Here is a 22,131-nt window from a genome sequence, read left to right on the forward strand (position 1 = left end):
CGGTATTGACGCTTTGACGTCTGGCCGGACTGTTAATTTATTTAATACAATCAAGCTTGGAAGATTATTACACTTGACAATTTTTAGAAGATGGTGCTAGTGGAATGGCGAAGAAAACGTGATATTGGCTTTGAAGAAACGGTGTCCCTACTGAAACTTGAGATTTATCGAAAAGTTTCGCGTTTCTTGAATTGTTTGTTACGTCGTCGGGTAAACCAAGTTAATTGTATAATTTGATTCTCCTTAAGCTCAGCTTACGTAAACTATTGACAGTTCTGCGATACCATAACAAGACACTGAAGTTAATCGTAGACGTATTTATTTCAGACTTGTGACCTAGAAATTTATCACACAGATATAGGTATTATAGATCCGTATCCGCGGTATATTAAGCTTAAATTTCTCCTGCTTGTTCGGTTCTTCGAATCTGCCCTGTTTTCTTTTTCTTTCGACTTCCCCCAGTCCACTCGATGCGGTTTCTTTTTTATTGACATTGCGGATAGAAAGTTTGATTCGTCCGAGGGGGCCAAAAGTTTCAGGAAATTCGGAATCAGTCTCCTTGTTGAGTAATACGGTATCATATTGAAAGTGAGTGGATGGATCACTGTGGCTCGTGACGTCGATGTTAATTGTGAAAACGGTTCTTCAAAGATCCCGAGTATAACTGTGATAAATAATTCATAATGTTTCAAAAATTCGATACACATTTACGGATCGGATAGCGTGAAAGTTATCTGTTCGACAGCGATTGAGTTGGCCCGCTGTAGGCGTAAGTTTTCAACAAAGTTTTCCCCAACTTTAACGATTTTTCATACACGAATAATTATTTATATCCGCAATCCAATTTCTCCACCAGCGTTAAACAAGAAAAGAAGCAAACCAACCGCCGTCTGCGGTGAATCCGCATCGGTTTACGGACAGGCGAATGAAACGCATGATCGTAAAAAGAATTGCGTGAAGCGACTCTTATTCAAATCGCATATCTCGGCTCGAGGGTGACCGAAACAGGGCTGGTTATTGTAAACGTCGGTCACGCGCCGGCTATTCACGGGGATTCACCATTGACGATTGTCCCTGCTTATACGAATGCAGTTAAGTATCTCCCGTTGTTCAAGATCCCATCGAAACGGCGTGTCAATATAAATGTAAATGCCATTGCGAGCTGCACGCGACGCATACATTCGCACCCCGGGATCTGCGGAGGGAAAGGGCGCGATTGCAGGTCGTCGAATGCTGCAATCGAGAATATGGGACGTTTCGAAAATTGAATCGACGTTCCGATTTGAATGAACAAAAAGGGCCGAGCGCGTGCATCGCGCTATTTCGCCTCTGGAACGGTGTTGCCGATTTCGTCAACACCCCCGCTAGTTAACATTCCAAAGTCGTTCGACCACCCCCTGCACATTTGTACAACGTTGCAGCCGAGGTATAAATTTCCACCCTCCCGCAGCGTGTCCGCCTGCATTTATGAGATATTTACGCAGCTGCGAATCGCAAAATCGACGAAATTGTGACACCGATTGAAATTCAGGTACACCAATTGGCGGTATAGCCGTGCATCGAAATCACCGAAAACACCTACGCATCACTCTCAGCCTACCCGACTGGGATATTATCCTTTTACTGTTTTCCTACACGTATCTGTTTCAAGGCCTGCGGGCGATGTTAGCCGTGGCCGTTAGTTACGTTGATTCTGATTCTCGTTAATATATGTATGAAAACGTTATCAAACGTTGCCCATAACTGTAACCTATATATACGTACGTAGGCGGGTATATATATGGTGCCCGAGTTATACGTTCCTGCCTAGGTCCCATATCCTATCTACACCCCAGACACACAATGCCCGCGACTAGCAAGTATTTCACTTAGCAGCATACCTCCCTTTGCTCTGAGCTCTATAATCCTTGGTAGCAATTGTGAACTTGGGTGTAATGGAGACGAATCGTTAATCGTTCTATCCCTATCTCCCTCGGTTTCCTCGTCTATCCTCGGCTCCGCTCCACGGGCACAAACAGTTTCAAACTACATAGGGAAATCCAAAATTTATCGCTCGACGAAAGTAATTCGAGCTTCGCTCTTTGGTGGCGAATAAAGATCATCCCGCCGAAAGTGATTCTATTATTTGATACCGAGGTTGAATTTGAACGATAAAAAATGGTCTAGTGTCTAAATTATATTGTGTGAAAGTTTAAAATTAGCAAAATCAGGGTTCGTGTGTAGGTTATCTTAGATCGATTCGTCTTCCTGCGATGGAGGAAAAAATGAACCCGCAGTGAACTTTTTTTGAATCCGAACTCTTAGCGAACTAAACTCTGACTGGAATAAATCTCGCGGTCGTTGGCCCCCCTCCGTATTTGGCGCAGGAACGTCGTCTTTATTTTACTTCTCTGAAAGCTGCGGACTTGCAGACTGAACGGTCTTGCCAAAATGGACATAACATTTCATGCGGCTATAATGCAATATGCGTATGCGCGCGAGTGATTCACGAGGAGAAATAAACGTCGTGCGTCACTGTATCCGCATTTTTCGCGATGAATTAATAACGAACAGTGATTTACTTACCGAGATTTGATCAGTCACGGTATACCCTCTGGACTTCGTGTAACCGAAATCGAAATTGAGAGACGTATGCGTCGACATATTCTAATTGAATATTCGGCTGCACGAAATGTTTTATGAACCGATGTAACCGACCCAACTGAAAGCTACGTATTTCGTTTATTAAGCCCCGTATATTTCTTGAATACCGTTTCCACCTGGGCTGTAAAAATAAGGTGAAAACTGTTTTCAAGATGTTATCAACGTTCTTCATTAATGAAAAGAAAAAAGGGATGAAACACATCTTTAACTATCTTCGTAATTTGCGTACGAGTAATATGAGTACATATATTGTATATCTTACGAACCCTTTTCTTCCGATATTGGTAAGACCTTGAACAAACGGAGGTCGCACGGAGTGCGTGAAAGCTAAATTTTTTCGGGAATGAAAATTCCATTTTGACCATTCCTCCGTCACGTATTAAAGCACGTGCGGATCTGTGCGCTGGAAGTGTATACAATACGCGTGTACACATACCTATCTGAGTATAAGTCGACGAAAATGGCGATTTCGCGTTTTAATCTAAAAACTTGGCATATACCAATGTATTTGCGTTAAGATTCCATTCGCGAGAAATATTCGCGCCAGAAATTGGTGCCAGAAATCGACACTGCGGGTAGCGGATGAGTGTATAGCTTGCCTTGTACAACTGGAACATTGTCGTGAAGGAAATAAAGCGAGTATAAGGTTCAGATTGTCGTGGTTCTTCCCGCAGCTTCACGGTCCTGCAGTAGCTGGAGGGCCTCCACGTGCCAACTTGGCTGAAGATGGCGATTCTCGGATAAACCAACTTTCTAGGTTCAAAGTTAGAAACTTATCCCCTCTGTTGCTCGATGTGCTCCCCGTTCAACTTTCTTGCTTCGATCCATATTTCATTCGGTTGAAAAGAACTTGACTGCAGCATTCTTGTGCCCTGACCTAAGCTCCGCGATGTACGAACCTCGGATGTAACGCGGATATAGCTCCGAACATATCCAAAGTTCCTCTCTTTTACGACAGTAACATGAAACGGTGTTACCTAATGGTGAACTTGACTGACAGCTTCGATCGCGCGTGGGAATACGGGTGAATCCAATCTTAATATACTCCATAAATCAAGCAGCGAGAAACTCGGTTATTTACCCTACGTTTCACCCCGCGGAGAGAGCGAATCCAGCTGTGTTCAAACGACTCCGCATCGATTCTTGAAACAATCTTCAGACCCGTATACCTACCGTGATACAACGAGTCGAATGAATCGATATACCTACGACCACGCCGTATGCAACGCAAACTGCACCGTACTTGAAATATGCACGGGTCGTCTCCCCCGCGAGCAAAAACTAGTGGATATATTTCTTCTCTACCCGCCACTGCAATTATTTTATCATTCCTGCAAAAATTTTCATCTGTATATCCACTTCGCGTCGTCCATGTGACCACAGGATTAATGTCCGTACATTTATCTACCCGCAATGTTTGTATCATAGTGCAAAGTGTGGTAATGAAAAGTCATGGTTAACATTTCTGGTGAGATAAATTCGCGAACGAACCTTTCGATTAATTCCCCCTCGACGATCGTTATTTTCCATCAAGTTTTGCTGAAAAACCACGTGTCGATCAGGCGATAACTCTGGCAGCATGTGTTTGCTTTTGCGGCATTGATTTGAAAATGGAAGAGCGGATGTCACTTCACAACCCACCTAATAAAGCGATCCTATCATTTTCGTGATGTATTTGAACCAATTTTTCGAGATTGAAAGAAAAATAACAAGTGTCAGAAATTCTCAGACGTCGTATGTGAGAAATCGTTAGAGCCAAATTAATGGATCCTGTAAATTTTGAGATAAATATTCTTCCGAGACGAGTGAAAGTGTTTTCCGCGTAGGTGTCAGACATTGGAGAGAGCATGGAGCGGGTGGTACATAATCTGAATAAATTAGCGTAGCTAACTAATGACGGCGCTTGGTAAAATTAGCGGTGGAAAAATTTGTGTAATTAATTCAGCGCTGTTGCCCAAATAATTATTCAGTGATTACATAATTCAACGAGTAGATCTATTGCTTCAGAACTCGCCAACCGCTGTTAACTTGCTTTACGATTCACCCTGGCCTCCTTTGTCTCGGATAAATTACGACGCGTCATGCACCCTTCCAAATTCACACGCAATCTGGCTTCGTGTTATCGAGAACATGTTTCAACCCTTTTGCCATCAAGTTTTAACGAATCGTATGTAGCTCGGAGCCGCTGCGGAAAAAAAGAACGAATAAAAAATGAATCCAGTTGTTCTAATAAATAACAAGGTTTGAACAGTTCGATGAAAGTGAATGAATTATTAAATTTTCCGATACGTGTTCACGTGAACGTTGAAATTTCGCGGTATTCCGTAAAGGTGGGTCGTTGGAATTTTTTTTTTTTTGTCACGAGGCATATGTCTCCAACAACCTTCCGAACCGTTATTCTTTTTTTTTTCTTCCTTTGTTTTCGTCCTTTTCAAATCAAATTTCCAAACCTACCCTCCGAATATTGCCCTGTCCAAATATGCGGCGGTATCTACGTGCCCAAATATATACACACAGGATGCCTTACATAAAACGTTACATACCTATGTACAAATATGTGGACGCACAGGTGGATTATACACCGTGAGAGAATGATTCTCATTCTGAAAATGTCCAAGCACACTGTCTAAATGTGAATCAATGATAAGTATACCGCTGGAAAAAATTAGTGGAACATCAGTGAAAAGTGACTGAACAGTCAGAGTATATGGACTGATTTTTTCCAGTGGTATACTTATAACTGGTTATCAGTGAATTTTCACTCATTCGAATTTAGAGAGCAGGTCAATAACAATGGTTATTTACTTGGTTGATAAATTTTGTCTAAAAAATTAGCAGTACCCCGGCCGATTAAACTCGGGCTTGCAATTAACGTCATTCGAACATTGAAACGTGATCGGTGACTGTTTGTTTGAAACCGGAAACTCCGGGGTTGTGTCTGAAACGCGCGAATAGTGATTGGAACGTGCTGATCAAACCAGAGTTTCATCACCCTTTCCCGAATGCATCTCTTTCTGCTACTAGAATTTCCTTGAAAAACGAGTATGCGCAGATGGTAACTCTCCATCGGAGCATGCCAATTGTTCACCTCACTCGTCCACAACAATTAGCTTCGAGTTCAATGTCGATCAATCCCGTTCCACGACCGAATGACGAAATAGGTAATTGGGAATACTGAGTAGTGCGATTATTTGCGATGACTTATACTAATCGACGCAGATTTTTTCAATCATGCACGATCCACGTACGTCGGGAATTGTAATAATAAGTGAAAAGGGGTACTCGCTTGTTAGTTACAACTATCGCACTTTTAGCGCACGTCGGCATTAAGTACAACATGCATGGATATGTACACAGGTATAATGCATGTACGTATAGGTAAGTATCAGTTTTGAATATTACTTCGCGGCAATAAGCCGCCGTTGGCCTGAGTAAATATCTTCTGAGTACGTGCGCACGCATACCTATATTAGATGCATGCATTATATAGGTGTACATACCATCCTGGAGCCGTTCAAAGGAAAGAAATTGAAGTTGCACGGATAGTATAAGCGACAGACGGAGAACGGAGAGATTTCGTTGTGTTAGAAAAATATCTGCATTCCATAACGGTGAAACTTTTATTAAAAGTTAACCCTACTAGCTCAGTTTATACATATGTACGTACAATTTGACTCGGAGCAAGCAATATAATTCAGTTGGAAAATTTCGCGAATATCTGAAAAATAGGAAACACTCTGTGTGGGGTACGAAAATATTTTTTTCTTCAATTGCTTCACTGCAGTATCGGCTAATATCGATTTAAAATGTACGATATAAAAGCAGGTACTGTATGTGTGTAAGCAGAACGGGAAAAACAAAGTCATCCTTTCTTGCACTCTCGGAACTTGCTGCACGCCTGCCTTTCCTCCCTCTCAAGTGTTTGACTCGCATAGATCAATTTGTAAGTGACGTTACCGCTCGAATGTATCGCAGAAAGCTTACGTTGCGACAGTTTTCCGGAAATCATATTTCGGCTTCTGAGATGTGTAGGTAAGCCATTCTGGGTTACAGCAAAATACGAGCGATACGCGTTCTTAAGCTGGTCCTTTTGACGGCATGGCAAAAAGTAAATTGATGACATCGACGGACGGGATGAACGCTTCGGGTATACTGGACAAAAAATGTAAAAGTATACGGGAGGTCTCTCACGCAATTATCTCAGTCTCTCTTATGCCGGACGATTTCGATCTTTTTATCACGAAAGAATTTCTAGTCAGTGAAAAAGTTTGGTACAGAACGGTGCCTAGGAAGAAGCTTATTCACACTAAAATATCAAAGGCTTCATTCGCAATTTCATTTTGTACTGAACCTGGAATACAGAGAAAATGAATGCGGAAAAACTGAATAGCTCGCCGATAGTAATCCGTATCACACCTTCGAGTGAAAGAGGTCGTGATTGTATCAGGGTGCTAATGCCAAAAGGGCGTATAAATTTTGTTTTTCATTGCCAATCGTTCCGTAGACTTATTTTAAAATTAAACATTGAACAAAAATATATACGCTCTTGCGGTTTTTAAACTATTTTTCAATAATTAGCTTTAAAATAACTTTACGGAACGATTGGCAACGAAAAAAATTAATCATACGCCTTTCTGGCTTTAGCTTATAGCTCTCTAAAGCCAAAAATAAGTATATGCCCTTTAGCACCTTCAGCATTATCGCCGCGATATATTTACCGGTCCGAAATAAAGAAATTATACAACGAATACTTGAAAGAAATTTTAAGGGTCCTTACACAGATTGTCGTCAAAAGAATCCATCGGTCTAATGCAAATAAATCCTTGCATGCACGTCAAGTCCGCAGACGTGGTCGTACGATAAATTGTCGCCATTTCCGTGGCGCGTGACGGTGCATCGTGTCATGTGTGAAAATGTCGTCGGGATTCCTCGAGGACAACGCGTCGTTCCTTTTAAGTATTCACGTGGTTCGGACCAGTCGCCCATAACCCTGCTGCACCGAGTTTCGTTTCTCGTGTGCAATTTCCACCCTCCTGCCGGCGTCTGAAACTTCCCCTGCGGTTTTTCGCTGTCGGTGATGAAGAAGATCCACGCGACGGCTAAACGAGGCCTTGTTAAGGACTTGAAATGGTTCGTAGTACGCGGTACGTAAACGGGTCGTCAAGCTGCTCGATGGTCGTTTACCGGCATGTTTCGCCGGGGGAATAACAGCCGGGTGGACTAACAAGTCGAGTTAGTATTTGTCAAGTAAATAAGCCTTCTCTCTTTCGCTCTCACTCCGAGCTCTTACAAGGCTAATTTCGAAAAGGGGCCTCTGGGTATATAATATAGGTACTTTGAGGAGAAAAAGGGTTGGCAATTTTCACGGTGCAGACGACGCCCAGCTGTATTTGAACGCTGAGGGATACTGCGAGTCGTTAAAAAATCATTCCCGAATGTGATAAATCACTCTGAAAAAGGTGAAACTAATTTCTTCCTACTGCGGATCGTGTTGCCAACGTTTGCGCGAAACGAATATAATGACTGAAAAGTTCGCGAGCAGATGCGGAGCCGGTGAATCGATGCCGAGTTGATGGTTCACGTTGAATTTCAAAACGCGCCACGGAGTTTATGGAACAGAGTAAATAAACGAAACGGTATAAAAGTAAACGTTTCACTTTCAGGTTATATTTCATGGTAAAGCGCGAATAGAGTCAAAAGATCAATTATGACTATGGCTTGTATATGTATACATAAACATGTATTTCAGTGTAGGCGTGGATACGAGTATCCGATAATTTGGTTGATTTAGCGAAGAGGGTGGGATAAAAAAAAAAAAAAAAAAGGAGTCGAGTCGAGAGAAAAGAAAGAACGAACGGAAAAACGGTAAAAACGGTGCAAAAAATAAAGGGTAAAAAAGCGGGACAACCCTTCCGGCAACAGTTTAAATATTTATTTTAGAATTTCTGTACCTGACATGCTGAAACATTATTCACTAGCCAAGGCAAGTACATCGCGGTATGAAGATTAGAGTCATAATCTACAGCGTGCAGGCGGGGTGGAAAATTTCGATGCTTACAACCGCTCGTCTCTCCGTTAAACCATGGTTTATATACATAATGTGTATATGCTCTCTTATACCTCAGACATCCCATATACACGTTACTTTTTCTGAGATTTAACGGCGAGAGAACTTATTGCCGCATTTGCATACATCATTTTTGTACAGACGTAACCGTTGAAGCACCTGTTATTTTACAACCTGAAGACCCGTTGCTCTTCTTATGCGGTCAGATTACACAGGGCTACAAAATTTTACGAGAAAATGTTAAATGAACCAGTTAGTGTATTTCCAACGTATTCTGGTACCTCGAATACGATGGTGCGTTACCCGTTTTCTTTCATCACGTCAGGATTCGATCGAAAAATGGCACTTATAACGTAAATTGTCACTTTTGACTCGCAGTATTTCCCAAACCGCTTTATAAAGTACGGTGGAAAAATGAACGTTACGTGTTGTGACTTACAGATTGCCATACTATTTTTCCTAAATTTTGTCGCACTTGTAAATTGCGGTAAAAAATATTCTTAATCCGAAATTTTCGAATTATTCACGTCTGTCAAGTTTTACATATTATTCCCTGCTTCAAAAATTTCATACAAGATAATTTCAATGTGACAAGGGTATTTTCATTCAACTCAAACAAGAGCTGAAGTGGTATACTTCGACGTAAAATGTTCATGACTAAAGTGTAAATATACTCCGACATAATGTATAAAAAATATACTTATACTTCATACGTGAGTGTGTTATGTCAACGAATAAAAAAATTTTATTCCAAGTCTAAGTTTGAAGTGAATGAGGAGCGCTGATTGACCGTATATTCTATGCAAAAATTGACGAAACAAATCCTCCGATACTAAATATGTGAAATTTTTTTTCTCCTCCGCAGGACGACAGACGAGAAATTCGGATTATCATGGAAAGCTCTCGTCTCTTCATCTGACGCTGGCAACGGAGGAATTCAACAATGGTGAGCATCTGCAATCGAGTCGTATCGCAATCAAGATATACCTACACAATATACATGTAACATTAAACTTAGGTAACATTTCGACCGTCATCGCTTATACAGCGAGACAAATTTTCGTCCAGATATTGCCCTATCTGTATACCTACTTCGAAACGGTTCCTGCGTAGTTTGCGCGCTTACGTATTACAGCTACGGCTACAGTTATAACGTTTTCTACCCACCGTACAACCAACGATGTAACAACCAGCGTAAATAACTCGAGACACGCGTATACCGCTGCACTCAAGAGAGTAATTCACCGTCTCAAGTTTTGCTAAGTGATAATTCTTTCCTCTATCGGATCTTTCCTTAGATACCTGTAAGTTTTGGCGAGCGTCTTTCCCGCCCGGTAGATAGAGAAAGGATCAATATATACATGAGAAGAGATGGCCTGTATCGTCGTATTATACACTGTAAGAGAAGAAAGAATAAGAAAGCTTCGATAATGTTACGGGATTACTTTCTCGATTGATGCGAGGTATCGATTTATCGGACACACGCGTCAGTCGGTGAAATTCGGCTCCGGGCATCTGGATCGCGATGAATAATATAGTAGGCAAAATGGCGGTGAAATAGGCTAAAGTGTAGGTATATAATTTATGCCATGACATTCGTGAAACCGCGACGCGGATATTTTAGGCACCGGACCGAGTCTGAAAATCGGAAATTGCGCATAGCTTTCGCGGTCTCGACTTTTGAATGGTAACGCGTAATAATTTGAAAGCCGGAACAAGCATTTTACTCGATCTAAGAATTCTCTTTGCTGACTCTTTGTCTATGCGAGAGGGCGTAGGCTCCTGCCGCAGAGTGAGTTTCGGCATGCAATGATTCTAAGTGCCCCTTTATTTGCTCTGGCTCGATCAATACGCCGTCTCTGTATATACGGAGAGTGTTCAACATCATGTGCGTAGAGCTGTTCGCCACGATAAAACTCCGTTCGCCTCCTTGAACGGTTCTACAATTTCCCCGAACTACGTATTCCGCTTTTTTCTTCCTCGGTTCGACCTGCTGTCATAATTTAACCCGAACCGGCACGACAATGACTTCGACACGGAATATCCGGATACAGATGGAAAGCTTAAAGGGCGGTTTTCCAGGAATGATTCCTTCGTTTATACTATATATAATTTTATATAACATCTATTTTGCCCGTGACTGTCTCCGCCAACGCTAATTCATACCCGTATATGCGAAACATAAGGGGATGGTTATGATACGGTACATATCGTATACCTGGCACAGGTGGACTCGTAAATTTGGCAGGCATGTGCAGGGTGAATGACGCGAATCGTGAATAACTTTGAGACTCACTTTCGAGTATGATTCCAAAGAACATTCTAAAGCTGGAGGTCTGGCGTTCCTTTCGTCGTGTGTTTCTTTCACTCAAAGATCACGCGCATTGCGTCAGGCAATTGAAATACAAATTTTTCTTACTTCACAGGCCAATGCCAAAAAAATAGTTATTTTTCTGCGCTCGTTGAGTGATATCTAATCTTATTCTTCCACCAAGCAACACGGGAAAAATATTTTTTAAATGTCGTTATACCCATTCGGAAAAAAACACAATTAATTCACGTCTCGCGGTTCCCCTCAAGCGAAAGCAGCTGCCTTTCTCAATGATGCAGTACCTACCCTACCTACCCTTATATACCTACACGTATATGACGTGACACACGAGAAGCGATTAATTTGACTTGCTGCAATCGTACCAAGAGTTATTATAACCTGACGCACTACCAAGGAAACCTGCGTAGAAACGGTAGCGAGTTTTGCGAGTACTTTATACCCGTTTTTAAAATCATATTTCACCCCTTCGGCGGATGTGATTATTTAAAATCACGAGATAGAGCGATGAAATTTTTTGGCACGGCACAAGGATGCCTGTTCTTTACATAGAGAAGGCTGGGGGCGGTCTCGAGACACGTCCCCGCTAAATTTGATACCCATGAAAGATTGATGCGCCGGTGAAAACGCCGTCTACCGTCTAGCTGTCGGAAAACTCGTATCTGATTCTTGCATCTCACCTCGCTCCGCCTCTTTGCCAATTTATCCGCGGTCACGATTACGAATAATTCATATCGCCTTGTAACTGCACAAAAACGATAAATCGGAAATTTTTCCGCCTATGGCTCACTCGAGCGTAGCTTTTACGCACACGTATTGAAGAATCGGAGCGGATTTAACAAGCCGGAAATTACACCGAGTCCAAAGATCAAGTAAGATCAGCGATAATTGCCCAATTATTTTTTCCATTAACGGTGTTTCGTAGAAATTTCATCAGAAGCGAGATTGCAAAAATGGGAATCGAGCAGGTGAAAATTATCCAAGCGAGATTTGACAGACAGAAAAGAAATAGAGGTCAAAAATTCGAAGGACACGGAACAAGCGCTATTTTCACATCATGGCAGGAGACGTATTACATTTTGACAGAAAAATACCTCCTAAGGTATATAAGGTGGAATAAGCGGGTAGGTATATGAAAAACGTTGGTGAAAATTGGCAGTGCGCAGAGGCCACTTTAGGCAGCGGTAAAAGAGTGGAAATTTGAGCATCAGCCGAACAGGGGAGAGACAATATCAGGAAAATCCACGCGTAGGTACATATGTGTACTTCGCCTAGCACATACATGCGTCCTTATATTCGGCTCCTACATCCAAGTCTGTGCGACATGTGTGCACGCGAATATCCGCGATAGTAATAACAATAATGAAGGCTAAATTGCAGGCCCCCGTTCGATGTTACATCATGCGCAGTGGTATAAACGATGATAAACACTTGAGAGTAACCGTATCGTTTCCATCCGCTGATTGAATTCACCCTCCCGATATCTCGATCAAATGTAGCTAGGTCACAGCTGCGATATCAATTATAAGTGGATGAATTTCTCCGCGCAATGTCGATCCATCAATCAAAGTATCTGTTCGTAATGGTGGGGCACCTCTAGCAGTACGGACAAGAGATGTGGAATATCCAGCCAGCCATTCGGCTCCTCGCTATAATATTCCGGCGAATTGTTCTATGCTGCAAACAGCCCGCAGGTGGGTTATAAGATTGAATTAGTAAAAGGCGCAATTGTTTCATGGTTCCTTTTACGGTCCGCTTTAATAGTGGTCATTTTTCTTCTCTTATTATTTCATGCAAAACTTTTCCGCTTCGCGGTCCTCTACTCCTCGTTGCTTTAATTGGTTCTTTTGTTTTACAAAATTAGTTACCACGAATGAATATTATTCGTTAAATGTACTGGCAATCTTTTGTCTCCTCTGCATCAGCTGGTAACTTGAGGGCCAATTATAATCACGCGCAGACCTTTAGTCACCGTTTCTTCCGAGTTAATTTCTTTAAAACTTGCCCAATAATCACGTCGAAAACGGGGGGTTGATACGAAAGGGAAAAGAAACCCATGACCTTGCTTGACGGGTATTTTCACGAGACGCGACACGTCGAGAATCTATAGAAACGAGAAGAGGACGAAAAGTTTGAATGGCTTGTTTTCATCGGGCTAAAAAGTAGTGGAAATAATTCAATGCAAGGCTACGGTTTTTTTTATACCAAATCATTTCCGCGACTATGTTCAACTACAAACGTACAGCACACCAGCCAGAGAAGTAGAAAGTATATAATAAACCTCCCCCTCCCCCCCTAATATACTCGGCTTATTGCCGTTTAATTGCTTTGCGAGTTGGGCGTCGTTTGCGGGCGATATACGTACAAAACGAGTCGCAAGAAAGCTTTTGGGATAGTAGCAGGGGCAGCGGCAATAGTAACAACAATCATCGAGACAACGTGGAGCTTTTTTATCGTCATTTGTCTCGCGAGAAAGCCCGCGAATACTCGTTGTATACTTAACATATACATGTACAGGTACGGAATAATTAATGCGATGGGATATAGAAACCAGACAATTTCACTCAGCACGCACGCGATACGTCACGTGTTTGCTATTGTGCAGAAGTTATTAAACACGGTATATTTAACCCGGAGAATCGCTACGGCAGATTTGTCATTTGTCAGCGGGCGATCATCAACCCGGTGAAAGAAACGCTGCAAGAATTACTCTTCGTTTCCTATTAAGGGAAGCGGCGAGGCGGCGCCGACGGTGGAAAATACGCAAGAGGGCGGACACTCTTCCGGCAATTGATATTCGGCGAGGAATCTCAAGCCTTTAATTTTCGGGACGTAAATTTCGGCAAATCGCCGGCTACCGACATTTTGCGTAACGCGCGATTTGACAACGTACCAGAAACACTTTTCGGCAAGCCGTTCTGTCGGTTCTCTTTCACGTGTTACAAAGCTGTTCCAACCCTTCCTTTGAAATCGCGTCCGAGAGACGTAGTTTGACATATATTTAAAACTTAAATACGGGTATGTATAATTAGTATTGTTTCACATTTACGTTGAATAGAAAATTCTTCGCGACTTGCGATTAATCGGTTAGAATTTTTCTCGCAGCCTATTTCGTAACGTCTGTATTATAATAGCTCTGCATACATATGCCCCACGAAATATGCTTTATCGTTTGTCATTTTGCCTATTTTAACAAGTTACCTGTAAAAGACGCACGGGTATAAATTCTACCCAAGAATTTGCATAAGTTTGAAAAATAGTGTTCCCTGAAAGTAATGGTTAAAGAAAAAGCCGCTCGTTTCCTCTGACTTTTTTACCCAAACCTCGCCTGCTCCATACATCATTCCGTCTCCCTTATTCAGAATCATTTCACCACTCTAGGTCGCATCTCGCATAAACGTCGATGCAAGGCCGAATACTGGTATAAAGCGAATGAATGACACGTGTCGAATAATCGTTCGATTGCTGCAAGGATCACCGCATACGTTTTCATACGTTTAAAAATGATAAAATTTAAACAAATTCCAATGTCGTTGGACTGGAATAAGAAATGGTCTTTCAAAATACAGTGATAATCAGGATCACTTGTCGGATAGCTAAGGTATTAATTTGTCGAAAATATAATTTCTGCCGTCGAAGGGTGTGTTTCACATTGTATAAGTGCAAAGGAGATGTAATATGCGGAATGGGTGAACTGACTTGGTTGGGTATGAACGTCTTGAGCACTGGCAGAGAGTGAGTTTTTTGCTCAAGGGAAAAATATGTGAGGAAATTTGGCGGTTGAAACGTAAATACCTTTTTTACTTTTCGCTTTTTTCCAAGGAGGGTCATAAAAACGTTGGCCCCTGGCGCCCCTCGTTCTCACTTACACTTTTCAAGGCTCTCACTTTCACTCTGCAGTGGCTCCGAGTCTTAAAGAATCGCGCGCTTTCCATTTCCCCGCACGCTGTTCGTAAACGCAGACAAGCTAAGCTTACGGAGAAATTACATTTTTCCAGTTGGTATGTATTCGCGGTATGCGTTAAAGAGTTCAATTTCATCCCTCGCAAATAAACGCGGCTCTAAAGAATAACGCGCGAATTAAAGCTTAGGCTCGCTATTCTCTTTCTTATAGATCCACTTTCATCGGTGACTTCGACAACAGTTCTTGCCAAATTGTGATAATAATAATAAAATTCATCACAGAGCATGCCAGACGAACATAATTATCCATAGTCGAATCTGCAGTTGAATTCACTATAAATTCTATTTTATATTCAATTCTGAACCGTATGTAAATAAAATTGATAATAAATGTGCAAAATTCTGTTCAACGCACTTTATATGCAACGTAATATTTATCCCAGCATCGCATCAAGCGTTTCGGGATTAGATTGGCAATATTACAGTCAATTTACACCAATGCTCCATTTAAGGCGAATCCATTGTCAGAAAGCTCCGGTGAATCATACGTAAACAGAAATTTTGCAGCGGAACAAAAAAGCGACCCGACCTTTGCGAATTCACTGGTTTCTTTTTTCGCCAAATTAGCGAACAGTTCGGGTTTTACGCGGTGTGTGCTTCGAGCTTACTGGTCCACGTAACCGGGTCTCGATAACTCAGAAAGCTCAGGACGGTATCTGACTGCTGGCGTCTCGATGATAAGACGGGGAAATCGATAGTTTGCGACAACCTCGAGCAGAACGAGCGCGATAAGGTTTCGGAAACGGTGCCAAGAGGCGGTAATTTCGAAGCGGAATGGCTGCGTGTCCTGTGTCGTCCCACTATCCCCTCGCCAACCCCGCTTTTTATGAATCCATGCGTTATTGAACACTCTTCTCAGTTGAAACTTTCAGATAACGTTCGTCACCGCGGTTGACTTTGGTTCAATACAAATGTTGCATTGAATAGTAAATTATAATAGCGTTTATGAGTAGAAGGTTCGGTACTGCAGCATCTCTTCCTTCCCGATTCTCATTTCTATTGTTACGAAACACGGAAGAAGAAATCTAATCCAGCGCGTGTATGAAGATTTCGACTTTACGCCAAGCTTGGCGTTTTATACCTCGTTCATGACTCAGCCTTCGGACAGTCTTTTTCAGTTTTCATCCCCAGCTGCCGTGCCAATTGTGTGCGGCACATGTCATTTCAATGACGTCGTCGCTTTGACGTTGAACTAACGAGACGTACGTTTTTGAGTACAATTGAAAGCTTCCTGTTCTCTGTATAACGGATACGACGCCATGCGATTCTTCCCTAACGATGCTGCACGATTATATATCAATTTCACCCCGAAGTTGTCGGTATGATATTCACTGATTTGCCGTATTTCAATTATTATTTCAAGCGAGAGGTTACGCGTATACTTGTTTAGTATAACAGGATCTCGATCAGCGCGTACCTAATATTTGTCTGCACACGCACAACTGCGTAATCTCGAGCAGACAAATGTACAAACTTTCCTTATGTCAAGTGATATATTTCATCAAGTGATCAGAGAGTCAGTGAATTGAAATAACATTTTCCTTGTCAGTATTATTACGGTTCGAGTTCAGCTTAATATTCCGAAAGAGTTCGGTAATTAATTATTTGAAAAAGCACACAAGCGGTACGAGTATTTTACGGAACCAACAATTGCTTAAGAATTAAAAATGTTTTCAAAAAGTACAACAACAGTTAACATTCGCGCAAATCAATCCGTGCTTAATTTATGAGTCATGTCAGCTATTATACAACGACAGGATTTTATCGAATACACACATGTGCCCTTGTAATAAATGAATTGTTAAATTGTCGTTGGAAGTTAAATTTTCCGTAATTTACGAAAGGCTCAAGCATAACAACATTTACAGCTCGTATTTCATGGTAGCTGCAGGACGCGCCGCTCGAATCCTTCCTTAATTACACCACCGGCATAAGCATGCCGAGTAATACGTCGTATCGCCGCGAAGTAGAGAGTGCGGGGCAATTTGCATTCGGTATTTGTGTTCGCGTGAGTGTATCCGCAGGCAGAGACTGCTGCAGTAGGCGTTCTTTATTGGGTGAATATTCAGGAGGGATAGCTACGAGAAAGTGAAATATTTTCTGTTATACCTTTCCGTTTGCCATTACGGACCCTTCCCATTCTCCCTCCGTTCCTCCCGCCGAGCGGAGAACCACGCGGGGGAAAATATTCCGACAATAGCTGAACGGAATGTAGGTGTATACTCCGCATCCACGTTGCGTTGCCGGCGCTCTTCGGTAACAGATTGAAATATTGGCTAGTAATTTGGAAGAGCATCCGGATCTCTTCATTTTTCATTCATGCACAAACTAGTATTGCAAGCTGACGTAAAGTTATATTGCCGTTCAGGCTGCAGCGATTGAAATATCGGTTTGAAATTGATTAGTATTGGATCCCCAAGCCGAGCACAGAGAACGTTGGATATGCTGACGAGGATGGGAATAATGACATGCTGATTAATTGCTGAAAAACTTCATGCCTGGAATGCCAGATGACGCGTTCGAAGAAAGTCGGTAAGCGCTTTTGCAATAATTTGAAACAGTCGAGTGTGTAATTAAAATTTGTCAACCCTACGGTTTTGTCCGAAACGATTTACAGCAAAATGCAACGGGAGCTACTGGAGTTGGATATTTCAAATCGAAAGTGACTATTTGATTGTGGAAAAAAATGTGAACGACATGAAGTTTCATGGAAAAAATTCCAGTTAGGTATCAACAGCATGATTCTGCCACGGCTTTCAATGCCGGTACATTGTTCGCGCATTTTTTTATGTCTCATAATTAATTTTTTTCATACAAGTAAATTATCGAAATTTCTCGAGTCTGGAGTAAATATTGTTGAAGCCGAAATCATTCATGGTAATTGTCAATTCAGCCAGTCTCAGCAACAGCTTTTGAGTAATGGTTTATTTCAGCAACTTTAATATTTGTGTAAAATTCAATTCGACACATTTTAACCAGATTGTACATGTGATTTAGATGAGTAGTTTAAAGGCGTTTTGATAAATAACAATACGGCTTACACGCGTACACGACGGGGAATGTTTATCCTTGTTTTCCTGACGCCGCGTCGATCAAAGAGAAACGTACTTCTCTCGAGTGTGAAATGATTCGTTCGAATACTTCCGGTGAATCGATTTCGCCCAAAATCGATACGGTTCCTTTACTCCTTAATGTGTGTACCGAGTTGAAAGCCCGATGTCAACGCGATATATTCTCGAAATACCACCTATACTAAATATTTATCGTCACAGAAAGCTAGACGCGGTGATGGCCGATGCCGTTTCACGTGTGAACGACGTTCCTGCGTGCTACGGATAACGATCCACTCCAATATTAATATTCTTTCTTTTACTCCTTTTTTTTTTTATTCCTCTCGCGCTTCTTCCCCGACAGCATTTAGGCACATATGTCACATGACCGTCTAACACGTCGCGTGAATTTTCTCTGTTTGCAGAAGTCCAGTTTCCAAGATTCGCTGAGCCAATACCCAATGTGACCGTAACAATTGGACGCGATGCTTTGCTCCCTTGCGTTGTCGACAATTTACGCAACTACAAGGTAAATCCATACCCAATATACACATGTGCATGCAGCATTACTTTTAAAGGACACAAGACACGTTATTTTCTACTGAAAAACGAGACACTGACTTTTTCGACCGTGTAAAATGCGATAGCGTTCCAAAAAAACCCTTTATATCCAGCATCGTTGATACTGCAGTAATACCGGAAGTTGAATGAAACAGTTTGAAATTGTTCGGAATATCGTTCATTTTTCGAATGGTTATTTTTACAGGTTGAACAAACTTTTTGACTGTCGATGTTTTCCTACAAATTTCAAAAAATTATATGTGACAGCAGCGTGCAAACCGATAGTTATTCCATTCGCCGCGGCGACTGCATCACACGAATGCAGCAGAACTGTCGGAATAGGAATGAATCCTGCAGGCGTATAACGTTCCGTCAATTCGTTTGTTGCAGGTGGCGTGGGTCAGGGTCGATACGCAGACAATTTTGTCGATCCATCACAATGTGATAACGCAGAATTCACGGATTTCACTGTCGTACAACGACCACAGATCCTGGTACTTACAGATAAAAAATGTCCAAGAAGTTGACCGAGGCTGGTACATGTGTCAAGTGAATACGGACCCGATGCGAAGTCGTCAAGGCTACCTTCAGGTGGTGGGTAAGTTGATTCCCGCATAAATTTCACGTCCCACCGAGAGACGAGAGAGGTTTCCGCGAGGTAAGGGAGGGCTGAGGATAATAATGAAAAGAGGTAGAATAAGAAGAAGAAGAAAATGAGAAAAACACAAAACCGAGAAAACTCTTTCGAGTCCCTGTCTGTGTCACGCTTAGATTCTTCCCCGCTTTCTTCTTACACGATAAGCATTTTTGATTCCCCCCTGCCGCCGCATCATCTTACGCCCGACCGACTGCCAATCGGTGATGTCAAGTGTCGAATTTGAATAAAGCACAAAAGAGAAATATCAAGTATATACATACATTTGCCTCTACTCTATATACTATATACATTATACACACGCATACATTTATCCATATATATATATCTATATATATGCCAGATGCGTGTATGGTACGGTGGGAGATTCCGCTCTGTCAGAGATGGAAAGAAAACAGCAGACGAAATCAACGAGAGAGAGTACATGTAAAAAAAAATCTTTTTGTAGCAGGTAAAAAAATAAAGAAATAAACAAGTCCTTTTCATATACTATCAAAGCGCCGCCTCCCCTCCTCCCCCCCCCCCCCCCCCGCCCCACTTTCTTATTCCTTTCCTCTTTTCTCATTGCAGTACCGCCATCGATCGTCGATAAGGAGACCAGCACGGATATGGTCGTTCGCGAAGCTTCGAACGTCACTTTGAACTGCAAAGCGGTCGGCTATCCCGAACCCTATGTTATGTGGAGACGCGAAGATGGCGAAGACATCAATTACAACGGTGAAACAGGTAATTTTTTCAACAACAAAATGACAATAACGGCGTATATACGTTACAACTTTCCGTAGTGACTTTTGCAATATTCAACTTGAGAACGGTTATTGCTTTTCTATTACAGTTACGTTAAAGCTGATAAAACGGATGTGTATGTATACGAGTGGGTTTGTCAGGAGTAATTTTTCAAATATTCATTCACAGCCATCTTGTTCTCGGTTCGAATGTTACACTCGTATATGCAGCTCATCATTAATTTATAAGATCAGATTACACCCGTGACGGATAGTAAATGTTACGTATTACCAATACCGACTGATTGAAATCGGTTCTATTGACCCGTCACGCGTCAGCTTGATGATATTTAATGTATTAGAATTGAAATCGACGTTTCGATCACTTGAATCTACTGTGTTGTGAAACTACGCTGATGTACAGATTGGGGTGGAAGTTCCATCATACTTATATCGATGCTCAAATTTAGCCGGGCATCGGTATTTGTTGGATCGATTGTCCATTAATACGCACCGCGACCATGTGTTCCGATCTCTCTCTATACTAACGTTTCACAGGCTATTGAGAACTTGGGTCAGATTAAACAGACTACAATTTACCTACGGCTAGATTAGCTTGGTGATATAATTCCAGAGGGAACGTTGGCGAACATGAAGCTACATTCCTCGTTTTTCCATTTTTAATCGTTACTTTATTCGCATTCTGCATGCTTTTTTGTGTTCTATTTCTTTCTTTTTCTATATAAACGGTCAATCGCTTGACTTCAACGTCAAACGGCCAACGCGAGATAGGTTTTACCTACCGTGCACGTCTATGTATCACATACAAATGATTTGTTCGTTCGACATTTCATTTCTCTCCGATACGTACGTATAAAACCGATCACGCTCCGTCGACGAATTTCTTCCATTTTCCACGTCGATGAAATCCAGGCTGTTCAATAAAATTTCACTCAGAATTAACAATTCAGCAACAGAGTCCTTACCTTGTCATTTCGCATTGCATTTTCTCGCAAAAATTCAGCTCAAATTAGCGACACTGAGTTCAAAAGGCACACCGCAAGTTTCCAGGACGTTTTAACCCACAGAAAAACGAGACGGGCGTCAGAAATGTCCAACGTGAATGAAAAAGTTCAAAGAATAACGATATTGTTTTGGAAAACTGACTTTCCGGTGTGGATTTCTAAATAACCCTTGTAAATTTTCTGAGAGAAATTTCTATACATGTGGTTATTGTACAGTTCTCAAATATTTCCATTCTTCACCATGACCGAAAAATAACGTCATGGCTCAAAAATGTAGATGCGTTTTGTAGCTGTAACCAGGAAATCCAGTACGGAATTCAATTTTTTTTCTTCTTATTTATGTTCACTTGTATTATTTTTTTCTATAACTATTGCAATAATTTGACGTTTGTACAGCGATAGATTGATCTTGAAACCCAATCACCAAACTGAAGAAAGGCAGTGAAAGGCAGTAAAAAAACTAGAGAATGTAGTAATAAAAACTTTATAAATCACATTGAATATAGTTACTCGTACCACATTTCCTTGCGAAACTGAAAATATTTAAACCGTTACTATTGTAACGATATATATTTTGGCAAAATTGTCCTGTAAATATGAGACATAAAATTTTTATTACCGCTAGCGGGAATCAGATGCAGAGTTAAAAATTTCTCCAGCTCCGGGTTTAACAGCCGGAATTAATAACGAATAGAAATTTCCAACTCTTAAGCACCCTGTGTAAGAATGTACGTAGCTGATGAATTTTTACATTTTGGATTCTTTTGCTTCCGATGGGAAGCCACGCAAGACGGGCAAAGCCGTCTAATAAATGATATGCGGATGTGCATATCATTAAATGCGAGAGGACAATTGTTGAAAGATACAAATTCGAATTAATAACGTTGAAAAAAGTTCTTCCTTTTCAACCAAGCTACCACACACGTGCCGTTTACTTTAAATCAGCACCATCTTGCAACTGAATTTACCCGCAGATGTTATTTTTCAATTAACCGGGCACGCGTGACCACACATTTGTTATCACGCGATCGCATTTCGTTAAAATTCACCCCAGCGTTCGCGGCGGGCGGCCGGTGTTCTGCAATTTGGGAATTGTCGTTTCAATATCACCCA

General features: G+C 41.5%; 1 protein-coding gene across 2 annotated transcripts in view; it reads left to right on the forward strand.

Annotated features, from left to right (window-relative positions):
• The window catches only part of LOC107226723 (lachesin-like), a 138,040-nt gene that overhangs the window by 95,297 nt on the left and 20,612 nt on the right, over positions 1-22,131 (forward strand). For both annotated transcript variants that reach the window (XM_046734403.1, XM_046734404.1), the window contains exons 2-5: positions 9,576-9,656; positions 18,478-18,581; positions 19,004-19,211; positions 19,839-19,994. In XM_046734403.1, coding sequence (XP_046590359.1) covers positions 9,576-9,656; positions 18,478-18,581; positions 19,004-19,211; positions 19,839-19,994 — 549 coding nt within the window. The remainder of the gene's footprint in view (positions 1-9,575; positions 9,657-18,477; positions 18,582-19,003; positions 19,212-19,838; positions 19,995-22,131) is intronic.

This window comes from Neodiprion lecontei, chromosome 3, assembly GCF_021901455.1.
Source record: "Neodiprion lecontei isolate iyNeoLeco1 chromosome 3, iyNeoLeco1.1, whole genome shotgun sequence".
NCBI lineage: Eukaryota > Metazoa > Arthropoda > Insecta > Hymenoptera > Diprionidae > Neodiprion > Neodiprion lecontei.